The sequence below is a fragment of the Galendromus occidentalis genome, unplaced genomic scaffold, assembly GCF_000255335.2.
Source record: "Galendromus occidentalis unplaced genomic scaffold, Mocc_1.1 scf7180000077102, whole genome shotgun sequence".
NCBI lineage: Eukaryota > Metazoa > Arthropoda > Arachnida > Mesostigmata > Phytoseiidae > Galendromus > Galendromus occidentalis.
In genome coordinates, this window is record NW_003805090.1 from 76,382 (window position 1) to 98,030 (window position 21,649).

The 21,649-nt window shown below is 52.3% G+C and overlaps 1 protein-coding gene across 1 annotated transcript; it reads left to right on the top strand.

Annotated features, from left to right (window-relative positions):
• The first annotated feature begins 10,684 nt into the window (after positions 1–10,684).
• LOC100903690 (zwei Ig domain protein zig-8) lies at positions 10,685–13,311 on the top strand. The gene is made up of 6 exons (XM_029110787.1): positions 10,685–10,721; positions 10,970–11,160; positions 11,401–11,623; positions 12,041–12,364; positions 12,598–12,767; positions 12,993–13,311. The coding sequence occupies exons 1-5, from the start codon at positions 10,685–10,687 to the stop codon at positions 12,732–12,734; spliced, it is 912 nt and encodes a 303-aa protein (XP_028966620.1). The 3' UTR covers positions 12,735–12,767; positions 12,993–13,311.
• The last annotated feature ends 8,338 nt before the right edge of the window (positions 13,312–21,649 follow it).

A 21,649-nucleotide genomic window follows, 5' to 3' on the forward strand; every position in this document is an offset into this window, starting at 1 on the left:
GGCGTTCTAGGAGGTGTCGTGGGGAATAAAATTCGGAGAGGAACCAAAATCGACGTAGACAGCCGGGAAGTTGGAAACGATTTCTAGTGAATTCTTCCCACCACGGTGTTAACATGGATTATAACTTTTTCACCGGTTCCGAGCAAGAGCGGTGTCTAGTGAGGCATCGTATCGAAATCCGGCGAGTGTGACCAAGGATATATCCACCTGCTAAGGACTTTCACGGAGGGAAGGCGATTCAGCGCGAACATCTTGCCGCCGGAGAGCGCAAAAGTTTCTCGATTCAAAAATTGGTGGGATTAAGTTGCTCAGTCGAGGACGGAATGATGTTTCGGTCGTTGGCAAAACTCAGCGACCTCTTCTATTTGACTGCGCTCCTGGCCACCCTGTGCAAGTGCGACGCCGAGGCTCAACAAATAGGTGAGTCGAAAACGTCGGACCTTTTTCGTTTTCGATGCCGATGCACTCACAACATCAGAACATCAGCCAGAACATTCCCCATCGTCTGAAGACCTTGAAGTCGGCGCCGGCGGTCAGGCTCCGGGTTGCGGGCTCCGGGGCGTCTCACGTCGGCGTGTTGCAGCGGATGAGGGGGGAAGAAGTTTCGTCCCAATTCTCCGGAGTTGCAACTTGTCGCTCCGTCGTGTTGTCCCTCGCTGTTTGAAGCCTGTCCGTTAACTACTGAGGCGAGAGAAATGTTTTGACGTCGGGACCGAGTGATTTCCTTGAGGGGAAATTTTTCTTCGGATCCGCCTGCATTCTCTCTCCGGGCTCCCTCCTCGTCCCCGGGATGAGGTCGAAAGTTGCTGCGCTGGCCGCCCCTCACCCCCTTCGAACGCAGTCTTCCCTCGTACGCTTCTGATGATAATGCGAAACAGTTCCTTGTCGTCCCATCCCGCGCATTGCTCTGTTTCTCTCGCCTTTCCCGCATACTCGCACCAGCTACTATCCGCTCTTCAATCGGCAATGTTATTTGTGTTCAAAGAGGGAGAACGTGACGTTCTCCGAGCACGCCTGGCCTCGTGTAAATCGCATCGCCGTTCCGGAAACCCTATTTTCTCAGACATCTTTATCAGGGTTTGTCTTGCGTCTCGATATCTGGAACAACGATCCGCCCATTTCGCTTAATCGGGAACGGATGACACGTAGACGATTCGACCCCCAGCTACCATCATCTATCCAGCGGCAAAGCCAGTGTGGAGCTAAGCGAGACCGAGGCTGTCCGGACGAACAGCCGAGCTCGAGCTCCGACGAAACAGCGATGCTCATCTGATCGGGCGAGCTTCCACGGAGTTCACGAATTCGTTCTACGGTAGAGCCACCAGGTCGGATATCCTTGAAATTCTGCCCGAGGTCTGCGTCCCGCCCAATATACCGCGATTGAGGGTCATAGTCCCGAGCCCACCTTATTGGGATTGGACTAGATGTGGGTGCGCTCCGCGCTCTCAGAATTCTACGCAACTGTGGAACGAACGATCTTACGATCGATGAGAACTCTCGCATTCCTGAGATCTGTGTCTCTGAAATGTCTCCCTCGATGACGCGACTGCAAACACGGAAATGTTGTCACAGAGGTTGTCGTTTGGAGCTTTGATCGAGGTCGACCGACTTCGGCGTCGTCAGTGAGTCTGGAGAACGTTTGACTCTGCCAAGTTGCAACGAAGACGCAAAATTCAAGTGTGTCGTGTAGAGCATCCTAGTGAGCTAGCAGGAGAAAGTCACGTTAGCGTCTCCTCATTGGTCACGTTTGCGCAGAGCGAAGCCTCGTTCTGCCATGCATAAGAAGTTTTGAGATAGGACAAGGAGCGAATCGCGAGTGCTGACAAGGATAACACGCTTCTGGTTCGGTCGGGAACGTAATGGTCATTCGCAACCGCAACGCTTCGGCGACCCTGAGACCTCTCCCTCTCCACTCTTTTTTTTTATGAACAGGCCAAGCGAAAAAGGGTCACTCAGCGAGATTGCAGCTCCGCAAATGTCTCGATTCTTTGAATGTATGGGCACGCAGTTCCCCCGCTACGATTGCACCGACGGAAAAATGGAGCACGCTCCCGGGCTGTTCTTGTTTCTCAGCGTTTGTGTCCTCGACCGAACGATGCGACGGGGAATCTTCGGGAGACACACCAACCCGACATGAACTCACAAGGGAACATTACGAACTGCCCCACGCCGATTTTTCTGAAACTTTGCCCAAATAATAGTCCCGCCGAGAGATGAAGAACCCCCACCATGCGAGCTGCCAACGCTCGATAGGGAGAGAATAAATCCGAGGTGTATTTCCAGGGTTTTTCACCGTATAAGGGTGTTTTTTCGAAGAAGAGATTCAAGAATGATGCCTGATATATCGGAGAACAGAAATTCTCGTGTTTGAAAAGCGCGCCACAGAGCGACAGTCCGAGTAGATTCTCGGGAGAACTTCGTTGTCTTCACACAAAACGTCTGCGCTCGCGGAATCGTACCGGTTTCCGCGCGAGTCGCATAGGTCGCAGTTTGAGCTGTTCTGAATTGCTCCAATAATCTCTGCAATGTCAGTGTCCGCGGAATCGTTGTTAATTCTGCTTCGAAGACACTTGAATGCCTTGAGTCTGAACGAGAGTGCCGGCGACGATGCGGAACCAAGTACCGTCAAGTTGGCTGGGAACATCCTCAGTTCAGTGAAAGGTCTCGAGAATCAAGGCGAAGCCACAGTTGGAGAGATTGACGAACTCCGAGTCGAGCTATGTCGGAGATGAGTATGATCCCGTCTTCGGAGACGTATACGATGCCGTTTCGAACGACCTGTTCTCGTACGACTACATCTGCAAGGTGCTCGACTTCATTGACCAACACGGAGGTTCTCGTTCGCTTCGATTCAACATACATTCAGGAGAGTCAGGGACACGGGTTACATCCGACGATTCAAGCAGTACAGGGAGCACCTCGGCACGCTTCGCGAACGTTATGTGAAGGTCGCAGGGTATTGTAAGGAATCGTTTGATTCTGCCCGCGCGCATGGCCTGATCGTGCATGACAGAACGTTGAGGATATGGGCGCTCACTAAAGCTAGGGAGCTCGGGCAGAGTTCACTGCTAGTCCTTCTCGGAAACGATGTTCTCCGGTCGCAGTCCTTGATATCCATTCAGTTTTGTCATCCGCAATTCCGACCGATGAGGCTGTGTGCCTGGCGTAGGAGCGGTTTCGATGCCCCACGGGTAGAATTTCCGAGCCTGGCAGAGGTGCTCTCCGATGTAAACGAAGCGCGTTGCTCAGCGAGCTGTTCGCTGTGGCCGTTCATAATCTGTGGCTATTGTAAAAAGCACTATGTGTCAAGTGTTTCTATTCCGATTACCATTTCTGCAACGAAAATACGCAATGAACATATGGTCGTTCTATTGTCCGGAAGCCGGGAGGTCCAGTCGGCTTCCTTTTTCTCGGGCAGAGTGCTTTCCGAATTATCTGGCATCATTCTTGAATCTCTTCTTCGGAAAAACACCCTTATACGGTGAAAAACCCTGGAAATACACCTCGGATTTATCCTCTCCCTATCGAGCGTTGGCAGCTCGCATGGTGGGGGTTCTCCATCTCTCGGTGGGACTATTATTTGGGCAAAGTTTCAGAAAAATCGGCGTGGGGCAGTTCGTAATGTTCCCTTGTCAGCCCGGGAGGGCACGAGCCGTCGGAGACTCGGTGAACTCTTTTTGGCAAACGGTCGTCCGGCGCACCGGCAGGTCAGGCGAGCGATAAGCGGATCAAAGAGCGAATAAGGAAGCAATTATGCAAATCGCTATCGAAATCCAAGCCTCGCGCAGACGGAGCCCTGATCTTGACTCCGTTCGTGGAGAAGGCTTGATGACAACACACATCCATTATCGTAGGGAAACGAATGTGATCCCCCGCAGCGAGGGAATCCCTTGAGCACCTTGCAGAAAGAGAGGAGAAAGAAAATTACGTGGGAAGCTCTCCATTCCACTACCGATCCAATAAGAGAGCGGAGCGAAATAAACCTCAGCGAAGAGTTGAAACGACGCAATTGAACACATCTGTCGCAAGTAGATGCGTTCCAACGGCTGCTGATGGCTTAACTGAAGAGACATCGATTAGCTGCTCCGTGTCGTCTAATAGGTCTCCAAGGACATTGTGACGCCTGCTGAGAATCCTGCCTCTCGCCGGCTAGCACAGCCACTCGACGAAGTCCCAGCCCGCCGTGACAGAGTCCGTCGCTCGGTCGTGTCGGCGAAGCTTCCAGTGGACAGCTCTCAGGGGCGTGATTCCCCGCAGGTCCTCCCAACCTCTTCCATCTGAAGAAACGCTCGTTATACAGGCTGTCGCCTTTCTTATACCGCTCGTGTGTAGACGGCGTGCAGACAGTCCGTCCGCCAGCTCAGCCGCTGCACCGTCGGTAGGCGAAGGGGCTAACAAATAGAGAGCGCAAGCGGCAGCCAGCCATGCATTTGCGCCAAGGCCTCGCTGGCCCAGTTTCCCGTTGTACCGGAGAAGGAGAGCGCGTGAGGGAACGGGCGCCCGTCCCCCCTGTGGGACTCGAGACGCTTCGGTCGAAGGGACGCAGGGAGGCCTCAGATCTGGACGAGGGAAAGAACCGAATTCGAGGAGGGACGATACGGTAACGATATGATTCATCATGAGATTTTGAAGGGCGAATCCGGAAGAATTGATGGATTGCCGGATGCCTCAATTCTGAGTTGACTTCATATGGGGCGAATCTCCCTCATGGCATGTGGTTCATTTCCTGACAAGCTCCATATTATCACACAATCTCGTGAACTAATCGCACGAGTTCTGTCGACATCCACCCCTAGGGCTCTCGAACGATCGCTATCATGACTTTCGCTATCTACGTCGGTCCGGCTATCATTAATATCGTAGTCGATATCGTCGATGTTATTTTCGGCATCATTACGTCCATTATAAACGGACGGGGTTAACGCCCCATGAGTGCGCTGGCTCCATCGGTTCGATAACCATTGGTATCATTTCGATAACCATCAGCTTCACATTAATGATTCGAGAGAAATCCTCAGCGGATTCGTTGGGATTTCCCACAGGAGACCGTGGCCTCGGAGCTCTCCGGCGTGCCACCAAAATATCCCTTCATCCGTCCAGTCAATGTGGACGAAGCGTCCACCGGACGATGAAGATCTCGAAGAAAAAGCGTTTCCAGTCGGGCTGTTTCGGGAGCAGCTGCGACCAGCCGATTCTTTATTAATATCATCAAGATGAAGGCTGAGCTGATTCTGGCACATCTTTCTTTTCGCTCATGGTCGCGAAAATGTTGTCCGTCCGTATCGAAGTCGAAACTCTAGTCGAAGAAGGGCGCCCCGAGTTCTCCTCGGCGACACCGATGATGCTCCGCCGCAAAGGAGCGGCCGGGGCCGCGATCGCGTGCGGATGCTGCCCAGGCGATCGGAGCGTTACGAATGGCCCCACAGACACCTAAATTGATATGAGGAGAGAGATATGTTCAGGAACGAGCGTGACGGAGATAGATGAGAAGAAGACCCGAGCAATTGAATCCGTGGAGCGAAAATTGAAGTTTCGCTCATCCGGTCAGATTGAAGAGGAATTTAAAACCGCGTCTCGAATCCAATCTGAAGGCCAGGACAGCCCGGCAGTTTTTGACAGCCGAGCCTATGGAAGAAATTCGATTGGCGTGTGGGGACTCCGCCCCTCGCTCAGCTCGTCTTCCGAGCTGCGTGCTCCGCCCGTTCCCCCTCTTAATTCCATACGCGCGGGACGGAATTTACGCACCTGCACCGCGTATCGCGTTTATCGGAGATCGACCACTCGGCTCGCGTAGCTTATTACGCGGCGACGGCGGCGGCGTAGATTAGTGCTGAATGCGACACTGCAGCCGTGTACACGACCTCTCCTCAAGGAAAAATGATTCTCCAAGTTGATCGAGAAGCGGTGTCGGGTGTCTGTAGACCTCCACCTCTCTCGCTACGGAAACCCATTCCCCCGGACGGCTGAACTGGGGGGATGACGCAGGTCTTGGGCTACTTTTTGAACGGACTCCAGACACTTGCGAGGCAACGATCTCGGATGAAGGCAGTAAGACGCAGAGGCATTTCCCGCATCTTTTGATCGAGGAGGAGAGGCTTGATGTGATCGACGAGCTGATGGTCTTGCCGATCACAAACAAGCAATCGAGGATTTCCTCCCAAGCTCTACGAGGAGGATTGTCGATAAACTGCGTATTTCGTGTAAACGGAAAGTCATAAGCGACCCGGACGAACACGAACCCTTCCTGGGCTCGAGCCATCTCATCGATAATTATCCTCGGAGAGAAAACTGAGAGCCTGATGCTTTATTAATGGAGCAAGTGCGTCAGAAGACGATTTCCTCCCTTCGACGTGGAAAAATCAATTTTGAAGCGGTTCTGGCCGACAGGATAGGAGAAGAGGATGGAGCGGAAACGGTCTGAATTAGAATCCAACTTGATGGCCGGACGGAGTGTTCTGGAGGGGAGTGAGGACGGCAAACGAAGCAGACGAACACTTATCGTCTGTGCAACCGGAGCCGAGTCTTTCAGCCGGAGTCACAATTGGTTGTTCGGAACGGTGTCTTTTCTTTTCCGAGACTGGAGTTTCCGTCATTGTCGTCCCGGTCGCCTCGGCAGTCGTCGCGGCGCTGGAGATAGACGCCGTTGACGGTAGCCGTCGGGCGGCGTTGTAGCGGTGCCGGTGGCGGCACTAGCCGGACTACAGCAGGCGCTGCCTTCGACACGCCTTTCCGGCCAGTAGGCGGACACATCCAGATGTCAGTAGCGCAAGTTGTCTGCGTCCTCGAGCAAGCTGCTGATTGTAGACGTGATCCCTCTGCTTGTCTACGTACGCCCACGGACAAACCAAGCAAGCCCGAGGAGCTCACTGTCACGCGACGGATCCTCCTTGTCATCCAGTCGGACACGACACGTCGATTCCAAAAAAAACGTGGCTTCCGATTCGCTACCGATCACAGTGTAATGCAAAGTTACACACTTCGACCGGAGGGAACTAAATATTTACTTTCGAGTCATCGGGGACTCCCTCGAGAGAGGCATGTCGGCACCGAATCAATAGCTCACCGCGATTGGTATCCAATGAGTGTCCGAGGAAACTTTGTGATAGATACTCTGTTTGCCCAAGGGGAACTGACCCTCCGAGATGATTCACTCAGGGTTCGCCTACGTGGTCAATACTACGCGATGAACTATTCGGGTTCAAACTCCGAGTTCGCCCCGCTCGGTACGAGTCAGTCGGCTGTGCTACGCGACATCGTACATGTGTGCATCAATCAAGTCGGCGATCTTGTCATCTGTTATCAGGCTGCGGCTTCCGAACGCCAGACCACTTCTGTCCGGCTTTCGAATTGTTTGAGTTAACATTGGACATTGGACCCCGCGGCAGAGAGGAACGCTGTTGCTGTGGCACGAATCGTCGCGATAAAGGGTCTTCTGAAAGGAGCGGATGCACAGAGTTTGTGTAGGCGGTCTCGTTATTGCGTAGATATTTCTTTCGGCGCAACCCTCGCGTCTAGTATCGACGCTTCCGCTTTTCCCATGCAGAGAGCTCTCGTGGTGGCGCCGATGTGATCTAAAGGACAGCTCCGACGGGACCTTGATCGTTCGGTCATACACAGACGCGGAACTCGGCGGCCCGATGATTCTCCGAGGGGCATAGCTTCGATGATGTTTGACCTTCGGCTCGTGATCGCGGGAAACACTTGCATTTTCCTCGCTTTGATTTGGGATATGTGCTCGGATGCTTCTGATGGAAGGCATTGAACAATGCCGCTGCATATCAGGAATATTCGGGACGAGGATTCCGAGCAGAGCTCTCACTCAGACACAGATCCTTCACGGTGATACCTTTGTCGGAAGCTACGGGTTCGTCCTCGACGGATTCGAATCGGAGCTTTCGGATTTGAGGAAATTACTCGCGCTCCGACGACAGCAATTCACCTTTAGAAAGACATGGAATCGTTTCTATCTCCGTCGACTTTCTCGCGAAAGCTCGTAAGCCCGATTCTATTTGTGCCGGATCGTCGAATTTATGCAGGAGGACTTCTCGGTCGGTGGAGAGCTCGACGTCTCTCCTCGTATCCCTCTTCCGACGATTCGGAATGGCAGGAATTCCGGAGTATAGAGCGCCGCTCCCAACTGCGAGCCTTCTACATATATGCATGTCGAGCACAGTTTTGATTCTGCTGCGGAATTTTCCCTCGTCCGCCTCTCTTCGGAACGGCACTTCCCGATCGCCACACAACGCGGCGTCGCAATCCCCCATAACGGAAGCGCGTCGGCTCATGAGTCTCATTAGGGTGCCGTTGACGCAATTTTGCGATCTCGGAACCTCAGCTTCTCGACGCTTCTCGCACGTGGTTCCCCCGGCAATTCCACCAGATTCGTCGGTTTGCCGAGATTGCGAGAGAGAAACGTCCCGACGAGTGCGGCTGGGTGTGATCGAGCGACATTCGGGTCGATCTCTGACATGTTCCATAATTCCACACGCATGGAACGAACGTATTTGAATCAAGTTCTAAACGGAAAAACGCCCTCCCGGAATCGAACGATGTCCCATCGATAACGGTCGAAGTCTGATAAGTAATTTGGAGTATCAGTGGCTGTCGTATAGGAAACTGAGCACTCTCTATCGGTCCCGACATCGGCGATGGCGGACCAGTGACCGGTCTGGAAGGGTGCCGATCTCTTGATGAAAATAACTGAATAAGAGTTTTGCGGGTCGGGAACAAATCTCTTTTCCGCAGGAAAGCGCTGTCGTGTCTCGTCAAGCTCGTCGCACGTGCCTCAAGTTCGGGCGGTGGTCTATAATTGTATGGCGCCGGATGAAGTTGGGAAATAGAGGCAGCCGAAGAACCGCTCCCGCGAAGCTTGTCGTGCCGGGACGAAGGATTGTTGGCGACCGAAAAACAGATGAATATGTTCCCCGCTCTACATTTGAGACATACTCTCCCGCATCGATTGAAATTCCGAATAGCTTCTGTTACCCGTGAATTCGCCGTTTCATTAACTTCTCTGCGTGCGTTTTCCCATCAAGCTCGCCGCTGCGCCGCGCTGTCGGATGAGCTTGACCCCGCTGGATGTAAATCATGATTATGTTCCAGACCGTGTTTGTGGGTCGTGCGTCGTTGCCAGAGGCTGTCGGCACTTTTATTGGAAGTTTTAACCCCTGTGGAAACGATATCCGTTGGAGGCAACCCGTTGAGAAAAACAATCTTGAATAAGTGAGACTCGAAACCGTTCAAAAAGTTTCTTCAGCATTTTCGAAGGGGATGATGACACTGCCTCACGAATTTGAAGATGCTCCCACATTTCCGCTCGGGACATTTTGGTATTTCGAGCGGGGAACGAGCTCGAAGTTCCCCGCAATCCTCTGCGCTCACTTGCTGCTCCTATTCCAAAGTGATTTCATTTCCACCTACGTGCTTCTGTGTCGTCTTCAGACTCCCTGCGTTCTCTGGACGCGACAGCGAGTATTCCCAGTCGGGCGTTCTAGCTCAAATCGAGATCCTTCCACCTACCGACAGAGACGTTGCGGGAGAATGAGAGCGCGGTCAAAAAGGGGCTTCCTCTCCGCGCTATACTGTTAGCGGAACGCTTCCAAAGGCATACCTCGAGCGTTTTGAGTTGAAGCAAACGAAGATCGCAGGTGGCATTGACCGCGGTTTGTCAGGAATCGATGTCGCGTATGAGGAATAGAACTTGGAAGAAAAACGACTGGGCAAAACAATCTTGAATTCAGGGAATCACGAAAATTGAGCCGAGCTGCGGAGATAGCCGTGTCTGATAGGTAGTCGCAAACTTTCTCGTGTGAGCAGGGAAGCTCACCTCGGGAAAAGAGGACGCGTCCAACCTCGTAAGGTTGACGCGAAAGTTGCTTTGCTACGGCAGGATTTCTAAAGCGATGATCTTTTGCGGCGTCATCACTTCTGAGCCAGCATCCAAGCGGTTGAACCTCGCGAAGAGCTTCGATAAGGAAGCAGGGGAAGAAAATCATTCTCGCCCAAAGAAACGGACCTGGAGATTGAGGACGTGAAGGGAGAAAGATTCGTCCGTTTGGATTGAGGGAGAGCGTGGCTACGAGTTCATAATTCACGAATGACGTTTCCATCCTGAACGTTCACCCACGGCGATTGGGAACGTCTCCGGGTGGCCATGGTCTTCCATTTTGATATATAGCGTTGACGGAAAGCTCATTGTATTCGGCGTATACCGACCGCCGTTCAGTGGATGGAGTCCACAATGGCCGGCATTCTTCATTACACAGTTCATTATCCTCGACGATAAAGAAAAAGAATGTCGTGTTGCGCGCTTCGCCTAATTATATCTATCTCGACGTTCAGTTGCTCGCCGTTGAGTTCGTTCCCCCTGGCCGCTCTTCGGAAACGTAAACTCCCTCATTCTTGCTGCGGATCTCGTGGGGAGACGTCACGTATATATGCATGTATGTATATTCTCCGCATACGAGTCCAGGGTCATTTCGAGACCTCCTATCCACGAGTTGAACGTGATTGTTGAGCAGCTGTTGTGCATGAATTACGCAGGTTCCTTCATACGCGGAGCCCGAGTGCTTCGTCTTGAGCGGCGCTATTCTTGCGAGCCGATCGAGTCCGCATGAGATGGATTTCGAATTATAAGCTACTATTCCTCCATCTCAGCTCCCGTCCTGTGAATTTCGGGCTCGCAATGCGTTTCGCATCCTACGCGGGTGAATTCTCTTGTGGTGAGTTCCGCGTTCCCTCTCCACGGCGAAGATTTCGGAAACATTCGTCTCAGGGCCGAATGAAAGACCGCTCCCCAGTGGACATTCTTGTTTCTTCGGAAAAGATCTCCCAGCCTCCGAGGCTCAATCATTGGTAGCGTGAGGCATTCGTGAGAGTTTCCGAATCACGCCCACGTCAGTGAGCGTGAGAGGAATATACGTGACACCCACAGGGCGGAAGAAGCTGAAGAATGTGATTCTCCTTACAGGTACCGCACGACACACGAACAGAAGACACTTCACCGGTAGGGAAGATATGCCTGCTAATGTGGCGAACCATCTCGAAGCTCACAATCCCCCGCCTGAGATCAACAGCACGCTCAGCTCCAAAAACGTCACGGGCCAGCTAGGCAGCACCGTCTATTTGCATTGCTACGTACACAACATCGGTCAGAAAACGGTGAGTTTCACTATCACGTTTTCCTCTACGAATCTCAAACAAGCATCCAATCGAAAATTCGAATGCACAACAGACCCGAGGCCCGGAAAATCCACCAAAGGAATGCAACTCGAGACCTCACGCCGAGAATGTGTAATCCGTTGGCTTCGTGAGGTGAATCGATCTCCGACGAATGCCGCTCGGGTCATTTGCAGAACGGAAGATCCGTATTGATAGTATCCGTGCGTTTCCCTCTCGTAGGTGACTTGGTTACGGCCGTCCGACTACCACATATTGACCGTTGGTATGATGACGTACACGACCGATGATCGTTTTTCGGCGGTACGGGGAGACGGTGTCAGCGATCGCGACGATTGGATGCTGCAAATCCGTGCCGTGCAGAAAACAGACCAAGGCACCTACGAATGCCAGGTCAATACGCAACATCCGATGCTGAGCTTCGATGTCCATCTCAACGTGCTCTGTAAGTGAATCATGCCATGACGTCCGGCAGCCTCCGCTGCGAACATCCAGCATCAAACACTATTCCTCGCGGGCTGCTGCCGAGGAGGTGGTTCTTCGTATTTCATTTGGGGTAGAAGCAGTCGATGTACGTCGGGACGGTTTCCGCCTCCACATGGGATCGCACATTGGGGAGAGTTTCCAGAGAAATTCCCGGCACTAAGGGGAACCCCGCAGAGCAGGACTCGGACTCGAAAAAAAAGGCTCGTAAATGAGGCAGTGGGTCTCGTGGGAACGCGGGAAAGAAGAAACTCTGGCACCCGGGTCCCACGCTGTTTCGAAGGGTCCTGGAGGTCAGGGTGGTCGCCCACCACGCAATGAGGGATTAATGCATGCGTTAATGGACGAGATTCTTATAGAGGTCTGTCATGCCTTACAGCGCCGCACGCATCCATCGAAGAAGGTCCTGAGCTTTTCGTCAACAGCGGCAGCTCCATAAGCTTAACGTGTGTTATACACGATTGTCCGCAGCCATTGAGTCACGTGTTTTGGTATCATGGCGATCGGGTCGTTAACTACGATCGGCATAGCGAAGTCAATATCAGCCTCGTGCCTCTTAGCGATAATAACAACAATAAAAAGAGCGTAGACGTACAATTGTCTCGCCTAGTCATCCACAACGCCAACAAACAGCATTCCGGAACCTACACGTGCGCTCCGGTACACTCATCACCAGCAATAGTGCAAGTGCACGTTCTACACGGTGAGTCTTTGACAAGCAGCTGCGAGACCTGCCTCTGGACAAGTAGACCTGGATGATGGATACCAAGCCGAGAAGAGCTTTTGGGATCATCCGGGGCCGGGGAGTTTCTCGTGAGGATAACTTCGTTCCCCCGGGAGAACCCAGGGGCGCCCCCTGGATGGAACAGTTTCCCTCTCTCCGCCCCGTTCAGAACGACTACAGAACGGCTACATCTTCACACTATTATTTTCCAGCCGAAGAGCAATTGGCGAGAAAATCCCACGAAGTGAGCGCCGGCACGGTCGGACATCCACTGTTCACACTGTACACTCTGGGTCCTTTACTGGCTTTACAAATGGCTTTTTTGCTCGTGGTCGCGCGGACCACGTGACAACAGCTTAACCTTAGGCTATGTTGTTCAAAAGTAAGTTTTCTCCGGCTATGCACGAAATGCATGTCGCTGTGGAGAATGAGAGGAACTCTTCCCCTGAGCCCAGACAGTGCTCTTTTGACTTGGAAGGCAGAAGAAATCGAGAGAGCCCCGGAGGAATGGTGTGCCCGTTAGCTTTAGAGAGACAGAGACTCTGAGGACAGTAGAAGAAAAAAATAGCAGCAGGAGAAAAAGAGCCAACGCTATTGAAAATTTCAGAATTTGTCTCCTGAGGAAGGAGAGTCTTCGTCCTGTACAAAGGAGACTCATGGCGCTTTCCAAATGGGCACCTCGGCGTCGCCTCTAGAGGAGTTGGAGGCTAGGGACCTCCAGACGACGCTGGATGACGAAGAGCGCTATTGCTCTCTACGGGATCCCTTGGCAGTGATGAGTGCGGGTCCGCAAGTTCTTCTCGACCCGCTGCTGGGTCCTTCGGGAGGACACCCCATGCCCCTGCCGCCGCTGATGGGCCGCATGCCTCTCTACGAGCAAAGTTTGCTGGGGATCGACGTATGTCAGAGAACGTCGGACTATGTATGATGTTCTAAGAGCAGGGTAGCACTATCTAGAGGACTCGCTTGCGGTTGCGGTCGCTCTCTAACCGTTATCTCGCGCCAAAATCGAGGAATGTACCGTCCAGAACATCTGGGCGACGCTCTCGCTCCTCCCGAATTCTTGACGCGGAAATTTTAGGGAGGGAGGGTGATCCAGAGAGTTCCAAAGAGGAACCTCATGACCGAAGGCGTTGTGGTCTCCCTTTGGACCCCAGATTCGAGAGAGCTGCGTGAGTTCGGTCAAGGAGAGTCGTTCCAGAGCCACGAAAAAGAGGAGCGTCGATCACAGCCGCCGGTCCCGCTCGAAAGGCTTTGTAAATCAGAGAAAATGATCGGGTGCGGTCGCAACGATCCACACTCAGAGGAAAACTCGAGATCTTTTTTGCAAAGGGAGAAAGATTAATTTTTCCACAAAAGCTCAATTTCCCGAACGAGAGGACGAATCAGCTGCCAGAATGCAGCCTCTTGTCCGAGCCATGTGTATAAAGAGAAAATCAACCCCGAGTCTAATCAAAATGTTGTCTAGAACTGTCGAGAACTAGTGTTCTCGACTAATGATGACGTGCCAGAAGCAGCGAGGACTCGGATCCAGACGTGAGACACGTGCTGCAGTAGCGTCGTCGACGTCGAGGCCTTCCACAACCGAAGCCTTCGAATAAAGACAGCAGCTGCTTTGATTTAAACTGTGATATACGACAGACACCTGTAAATAAATCAGAATGAATTATTGAGCTCATTGAATATCTGCGTCTTCGATTTCGAGTAGAAGCAGTCACCAGAAAGATGGATTCCAGGCTCCGAATCGAATGAACAAGATGTTCATCATACTCAAACGCTGGAGCTAATATTGTGAGTTGTGAGACGTCGTACGGGCATGAGTGCCGACTTTCTTGCATCTGAGAAATGAATCATTGGGGCCGAATCTGCAATTTCAAATTCATCAAAATCGCTGACTCGCATTCTCTGATGGGCTTGAGATTCTCAAGACCCAACGAGCGGCACCTGTGCCTCGAACAGTGGTTCACGGTTCATCATGGTTCACCACGACGCGGACGCATCGTCGTCTCTCTCAGTTTTTCTTACGCTTCAATGTTTAACTCCGCGGATAGCGCCGGAATTTAGAAGCTTCCGGAGGAGTGGTAGATCAAAAGTTTCGCATCGTGAGGTGAAGGCATGATCTAGGAATAGACGCGGATAGCTTGAAGCGATAGACTCCTCCGGCGATATCGTGGAGATTCCGTGAATTATTATCAGACTTTTGTTCTCAACTGCCTGATAGCTCGAGACCTGGAAGAGATGAAAAATCATTATCCGACGTAAACACGACCAGCTCCTCTACCAAAGCAGCGAATCAGAACGATCAGCGCGTGGACGAGAATCACTTCGGGCTGATCGTGACGAGTTCCGTGTCAGAAGGAGTGGGATAGCAGCGTGTACCTGCGAAGATGCTTCTGTAGCTGCATGCACGTGGACAGGTCTTGCATATGAACACGGTCTGGCACAGCAGAACATATCTATACGAACGTATGTGGATGTAACGATAGCTCGTTGCTCAGCAAATGTAGTATAGTCAGTGAACAGCGGCTACCACAGCCTCTCCCACGAGTAGGACTGCGAACCCGTGCACTCGCTCGCTCGGGCCTAATAGATGATGATGATGGTGGCCTGTTGTGATGGTGGCGTGAGAAAACACGCTTGTTTCCTGTGTCGAGATTTCCTCCATTCGTCCCAGTTCTAATAATCTTTCCAGTGGACCGTTTCACCGGCAGAATTCCCCATAGCCCCGCCCGGTACGCAGCCTGTCTGTTCCTCACAAAATGTTCCTCGTTCTCAATCCCAGGCGCGTCTCCGGGCCTCCAGGACTCTAAGCTCCCATCTCCGTCGAAGTCGCGACTGCGGCGGAGCGTTTTTTCTGCAGCTTATGAAGCCTGCCGGAGCCGCTGTCCATGATTCGGCCGTAAAGCGCTTTATGACAAGATTCTCATGAGCCATAAATATGACACTGCGCGTCCCGCAGCACGTCCGTACACGTGCAGAGCAGCGATCCTAAACCGCAGGTCCAGAATGTCCCGAGAGAATCAATCACTTAGTTTTTCCAGACAATAAATCGAATTAGCGCAATCACAGAACTTCCTTCATCACGTTCGGCTCGCCGCATTCACTTGCGTTTGGCGTAAATCGATCATGGGGAATTATTCCTATCCATCGTCGAAATCCTTCCCACAAACCTTGAAGTTGTTTACGAGACATTCGGCGACCTCAGCACCCGGCTCGACCCATCCTCTAGTAGATCCAAACAAACACGAAGATGTCCGTGCTCCCTAAACGCCATTTACTTCCGCGTCCACACATCCGAGCAACGACGACCAGTCGGCACACGCCGATAATTAAGTCAGATCTCTCGCTGTCCAGGTCCTTAAGGGAATGCTTATTTGAAATGCTCGTAGCGTACGGGGCCTTTTTCTACCAGAGGCTACTCCTACTAAGTGAGTAGTGAGTAGGACCTGTTCAGAGTTCCGCCTACTATGGCGAAGCCATCTAGCGCAGGCGTACGATGGGGAAAGTCCTCCGGGTTCGAATTCCGGTCTTGACGCCCATCGAATCGGATCCGGGCGGGGAGCTGAAATGAGGGAAATTCCTGACCATATCGTTGGGTGTCAGGAGTTCTCCCGATAACCATGAAGGCCGGATATGTATTATTTGTCCGTACCGAGCTCTGGAAGTCGATCCGATGAAGGAGTTGTTCTCGATCGAGCGGTCGATGAGATTAACAGCCCCGTCGCTATATCATGCGAGGGGAATAACAACGTTAGCATTGACATTCTGTTCATGAAACGCTGTCCGTCATACGTTATATTCAATCAACGATGCTCATTGACCTTAATCATTATTCAGCGCAGTTCGAGCTCACTGCAAGCCTCCCCGAGCTCGGGCCTCCGTCAGACGCGAACACCAAGCCCTCCTGCGGCCGGTGCGCTCGAAGCAAGAGCTTGGACACGATGCGAGTCGAGACTCCCCTCACGGAAATGCAAAACAGCTGAAATCGATTCAGCGAGCACGAGGTGAACGACGATTCGAGAGTCGCTCTGTCCGAAGGAGGAGCCTCCGCTCCGATGACACGTCGAATATCTACATACTCCATTGCGTACTTTCGCATCGATGGCGAACACTCTACTCCTCGAAGACAAACAAAGTAAAGTATAATCTCTGTCGGCAGTCGGATCGTCCAGCTCGCTGGAGCTCACGTCAAGCTGGTGCTCATCGTTCGGAGTTCCGAGAAATGACCACTCGAGCAGAACGGAGCCCGTCGTCGAATGAGTCATACTCGACGAGTCGTCCGTTTTCCGCTTTTCACTCTCGATGACAGGACATTCCAGCACAACAGGGAGCACAGCAACGACGATGACGATTGTTCGGCCGACTGGCACTAGAAGAGTCGAAGACGCAAGTGACAGCGGAGCCGCAATTTCCGACAGCCGTAACGTCACCGTCTCGATGCATCCGACAGAGGCTCGCGAGAGATTTCATGCTTGCCACGAGTCGGTCCTGGAAAACAGCGTTCGATCGAGCCCCGGCCAAATGAGCGCGAATCAATATTTGTGAATCAACAGCCATCAGAAGTCGAACGAAAAGCCGAGGATAATCTGAAACATTGATTCTTACGACCGACTTAATCCAGCCAAAAGTAGGAATCAGTCCAAAGACGCGTACTCTTCGAAATCACGAGTGTAACGCAGAGCGGGCGGCAGGCCCAGAAGCCCTTGGGAATCGGCGACCGGGACTATCCGGACTCCCGCAGGGGAACACGATCCCCGGATGTATGTTCGTAATTTTGCCTCACAGCGACGACACCGAATTGAATGAGTCCCGCAGCCAGCCAGTCAGTCCGAATCGGGGGAGCGACAGGCCGCACAGGTCGTCAATGGTCGCAGTAGAGCATGCGGAAGTTGGCTCATGTCCCGTGGGCTTTGGGGCTTTGGAGCCAATTGTTGCGATACTTCCAACAAACGAGTCGAGCTTAATTAGTTCGTATTTTTCCCCGTATGAAACGAAGTACGGCGACTTCATAAGCCGATTAGAATGAAGAAGCCACCTCGCCAACTAGCCTGTTGCCGCCGGGAAACTCTGCCACCGACACGTCGGCGCCGTTGTCGCCGTGAGCGCCCGACAGCAGAGGGTTATCCGACAAGCTCGCGCTTATCTCCACGCGTGTTTCACTCGAACGGGTTTTTCTACCGCCACAGACTTCGGTTCTCCAAGTTCGTGTTCGACGCGTCGAACGGGGAACTCGATGCAGCTCCAGAACGAAGGTAAGAGTCGAGTTGTCGTTGCCGGCCGTTGCTACCGTGTGTCCGGACGTGTTCTCACTGGATACGTTCTCATTTCTGAACAAATTAGATTTCGTCCGCGCATGCAGACGGCCACCGGCATACAGTCATAACTAGATTAGAGAGAAGAACTCAGTTATTTTTTTCTATCCGCTCCCGTACACGTTGGTAAGTAAGAGTACGTCCTGGTATCCTTCAGCCCCCCCCCTCCCCAAAGGTTCGTTCCTATGCATGCATGTATGTATGTACGTGCATCAAACTATTTGTGTATGCGCCAGCTTGCATGCGTAACTCTGTATGCTTTTCTTGTGGAAGAGGGAAGATGCTCGTCGAGTCCCGCAAAATTGCGTCAGTGAGAACGCAGCCGCGAAACCGCTCACGCGGGAGCGGGGATTAGGGACTTTCTTCTTCCTTAAAGCGTCCGACGGAATTCTCGTGCTGAGCAGGAATGACTGTTGCAATTTCCTCCCCTGTCCGGAAGGTTTTTGAGCAATCAAACTCATCCGGTATTCTGAGCATGCGCCCGGGAATTTTGACACTTTTTCATTAGAAACCCATCGGTTCGCTTCACGCGGAAATGCTTCTCGCGTACAGGCCGGATATGGTGGGGTTTTTCTCGGCATTCAATCCGCTGAGCTCCTTCCAGGACATGGAATACAGAAATTCGTCAACATCAGACAATCAACATCAGTTTGCGGAATATCAGACCGGAACTAGAGATTTTCGCTTCCGAGCAGGGGAAATATGAGTTTTCTCGAGCGAGTTCTCGGTCGAAGTCGCCAGACCTTAGTGTACTGTGTTCCATCAAATTTATTCCGCAGTGCTCACACAGCGATAGGGCAACAAAGGAACCCGCCCCTGGTCGGGCAAGCGATGATCTTCGTCAGAGACGCCGACAACAAACGGTCGATGGACGCGTTGAGGGAGTCTCGAGCGGAAGTTGCACTTTCCTTCTTTAACACCCGATCCGTCTCTTGCTTCCCAGAGAGCACTTCCGTGGCCCGAGGCTCCGAGGTTGGGGTCAACAACAATTCTATTGACTCCGACTGGGCTCGAGCTTTCGTTGACTCCGCTTGTAAAGGTCCTCACGCCGGACAAAAGCAAACGGAACCTCTCGAATTTCTTCCGTTTGCTTGCCTTCTCGACCTGCGTGGAGGTTTTCCACCACCGATATGAGTATTCTGCGAGGGAGGAGAAGCTTCCAATCAAGTGGTGTGTGGGCTTCCGCCTCTTCGGATAATTGTGACCGAGGAATTCGGAGTTCGAAACTCCAAGATCGTCTCGCGACGCTTGGAACGTCCTTCGAGATAACGCCGGCTACAGCTATCGCAATGAGGGAGAGATAGGGAATATAAGTTGAACATTTGAATGTTCTCGTCGTTCAAAACTGACCCCGAATTCGAATGTTTTCCACTTCGACGTCGGGAAGAGGCAACTCACTTTGTAAAATATATCTCCTTGGGGATCCATCGCTCCATTCAGAGTAAGCAGCCAGAGGGCACGCGAGAAAGACCGGCCCGGATGGAGTGAAGAGGAGCTGCCGGGAAGAGGAAGAAAGAGAGGCGGCGAAGAATGAAGGCGAAAGAAAAGTAGAGCACTGGACGATCAAAGAAATCTGATATGCTTTAGCCAACGTTGTATGATCGTCTTGTTGGAGTATATGAACCGGATCCGAGGCGCAGGAACCAAAGTTTCGCTTCCGTCTCACATCAATTGTATTATTTGAACATTGTTGTTGGCGTCCTCCGACGCCGCCGTTCCCGCTTCCCCATCGGCGTTTTGCCTCCCCGTTTCCATCCTCCCCGGAGTATTACGCGGGAAGACCTTTTGAGGACACATGTGATCTTTTCCGCGAAAGAAAGAAGCGTAGAGGAAAATCCAGATGGGCGAAACCAACTGACACGGAGCTCGGAAGAGCAGCGAAGACAGCAGAAGGGGAGACGGTTTTCGTTTTCGAGGATCGTCCGTTGGGATTGCGCAAGGGAGTTCATATGAAGATGAACGCACTCCTCGCAAGTTCAACTTATTTTCCTCTCGGCGCTGTGCTCTCCGCTCGTTCCACGTACAGTCTACGACGAGAATCAATGGGTCCCAAGTTTACGCAGTCACTTCCGGGAAGCCCCTGTGTACGTTGACGTCGACTTGCTACTGCTCCCAGCTGATGCAAATGATCACTCTTCCGCCAAGTTGCCTCCCTGACTTACTTTCGATAGCGGGTCGCCCGTTTTCTCCCTCCCGCTGCTTGAGTGTATCGCGTGTGCTTTTTCTCCGAGCGTGGAACAAGCCAGATCTTGAATTTTGCTCGTAGCTCAACTGGAGAGCTCTTCCTCGTCTGGTAGTCGGCTGCTTGAATTCCGTCCCGGCGACTTATTCGTGGGCTTGTCACTTATTACGCGGCGAAGGTGAGCTCTATGGAGAATCTCGACTTGGCGAACACGGATTTCAGCTCCTCATTCATTAGCCGGGCTAAATTCGAAGTTTTTCGACTTGCGTTCACCCACTCGTCTAATCTTCGTGATCTCACCGCCCTCAGCCCAGTTCACCGCCGACCTGCGCAAGACTCGAGCGCTGCTCGTTTCACCGCCGCGCTCCGCGCGTTCCTCTTCTTGCTCCGACTCCCAGACTTCTCGGATCTCTTTCGCGAGGGAGCACGCTCCAGAACAAGATCTGCGGAAGCGGCTAAAGGCACCCCGGCATGGGAGTTGAGGGCTATGAGTGCTGGCGTGAGTTTCCTCTTTTAGAATCCGAGAATTTTTCCGAGCTCGCAGATATAATTTTTGCGTTGTGGTGGAGGATGGGAGTCGAGATGCACAACTTTCTCGTTCATTGCCCGACTGTAGCGGAAGACGGACTGCTATCTAGAACTCGAGGTCAGAAGAGCGCGAGGTCGATTGGATGGAGTGGCTGGTTCGGCCGAGCTCGGTAACCTCGTTTGCAGGAGCATCGGGAAGCGCAAACAGCGATACGAGCCGAGTAGGCGAACGGGTATAATTCAACCCGGGTCTAATTATTGAACGAATGCACTCGGAAGCAAATGGAAAATCTAATGGAACTGCCAGCTGCCGACTCCAAGCGGCATAACTTCATACACACGGCTGCGGTCGACTCTCCCTACAAGTAGAGCGTCTGTCTCGTCGACTCGGTGGAAGAGCATCTACATCGTGCACAGATGATCGGAAGCGAGAAAGCCGATATCGACAAAGACGTTTACGTTTTCAACTACATCGGGCACTGATTGGATCTACCGCTACTTCAGACGCTACGCCTAGCGCATTCGAGATAAAAAAAGAAGAGAGCGGAGCAACGAGCAAGGTCACCCGTCGACTTTTGATGCGGAGAACTCCGTTAGAATCGAGGCAAATCACTCAAAATCGATACGCGAATACGCACAAACAACAAGTCTCATTTTATGATGGAGCGTCAGGAATGACTCGCTCGCCGACGCTAAGAGCGGCATGAATTCCGGCCAAATCACGCGAGTTCTTCGATTTATTGCCGGAATCCATCGATCAAGCTTCATGGGATCCAAGATGTTGCGAAGATTGATGCCCGTGAGGAGGATCGCCCGTGTCGCCGGCGAGACGAGAGCTGCGACCATCGGATCGAATATCGCTTCGTTCATTATCGCGTCTCAGATTGTCCCTTGATGGTGTAGCAGGTGGATTTGGGAGATAATAGTCGGACACGATTCCCGTCTCCGATTCGACAGTCATTTCGATGACTAATGACTTGGTCTGGCTGTATCACTCAACTCACATATGCGCGAATTCTCACGTGTCTCCCGAGCTCATCGTACGTCTCCCCATTCTGAATTAAGCGCTCCGTCGATCACAGACTCGGACCGTCTATCGACGCCGATATTCATCGCATCTATTGAAGATTATTGCTCTCGCCGACCAGTAGCTCTCTCTTCCTGCCGCCTGGGAGGGTCAAATATCCCGGATCACAATTCTGATGATAATAGGAGAAGCCGGTCACGATCGTCGAAATTTCA

Excerpts from the sequence above, each read along its gene's own strand:
- LOC100903690 (XM_029110787.1), top strand. The coding sequence starts at position 10,685 with ATGCGTTTCGCATCCTACGCGGGTGAATTCTCTTGTG. Across the intron at positions 10,722-10,969 it reads CGCGGGTGAATTCTCTTGTG|GTACCGCACGACACACGAAC; the intron begins GTGAGTTCCGCG and ends TTCTCCTTACAG. Across the intron at positions 11,624-12,040 it reads TGTCCATCTCAACGTGCTCT|CGCCGCACGCATCCATCGAA; the intron begins GTAAGTGAATCA and ends CATGCCTTACAG.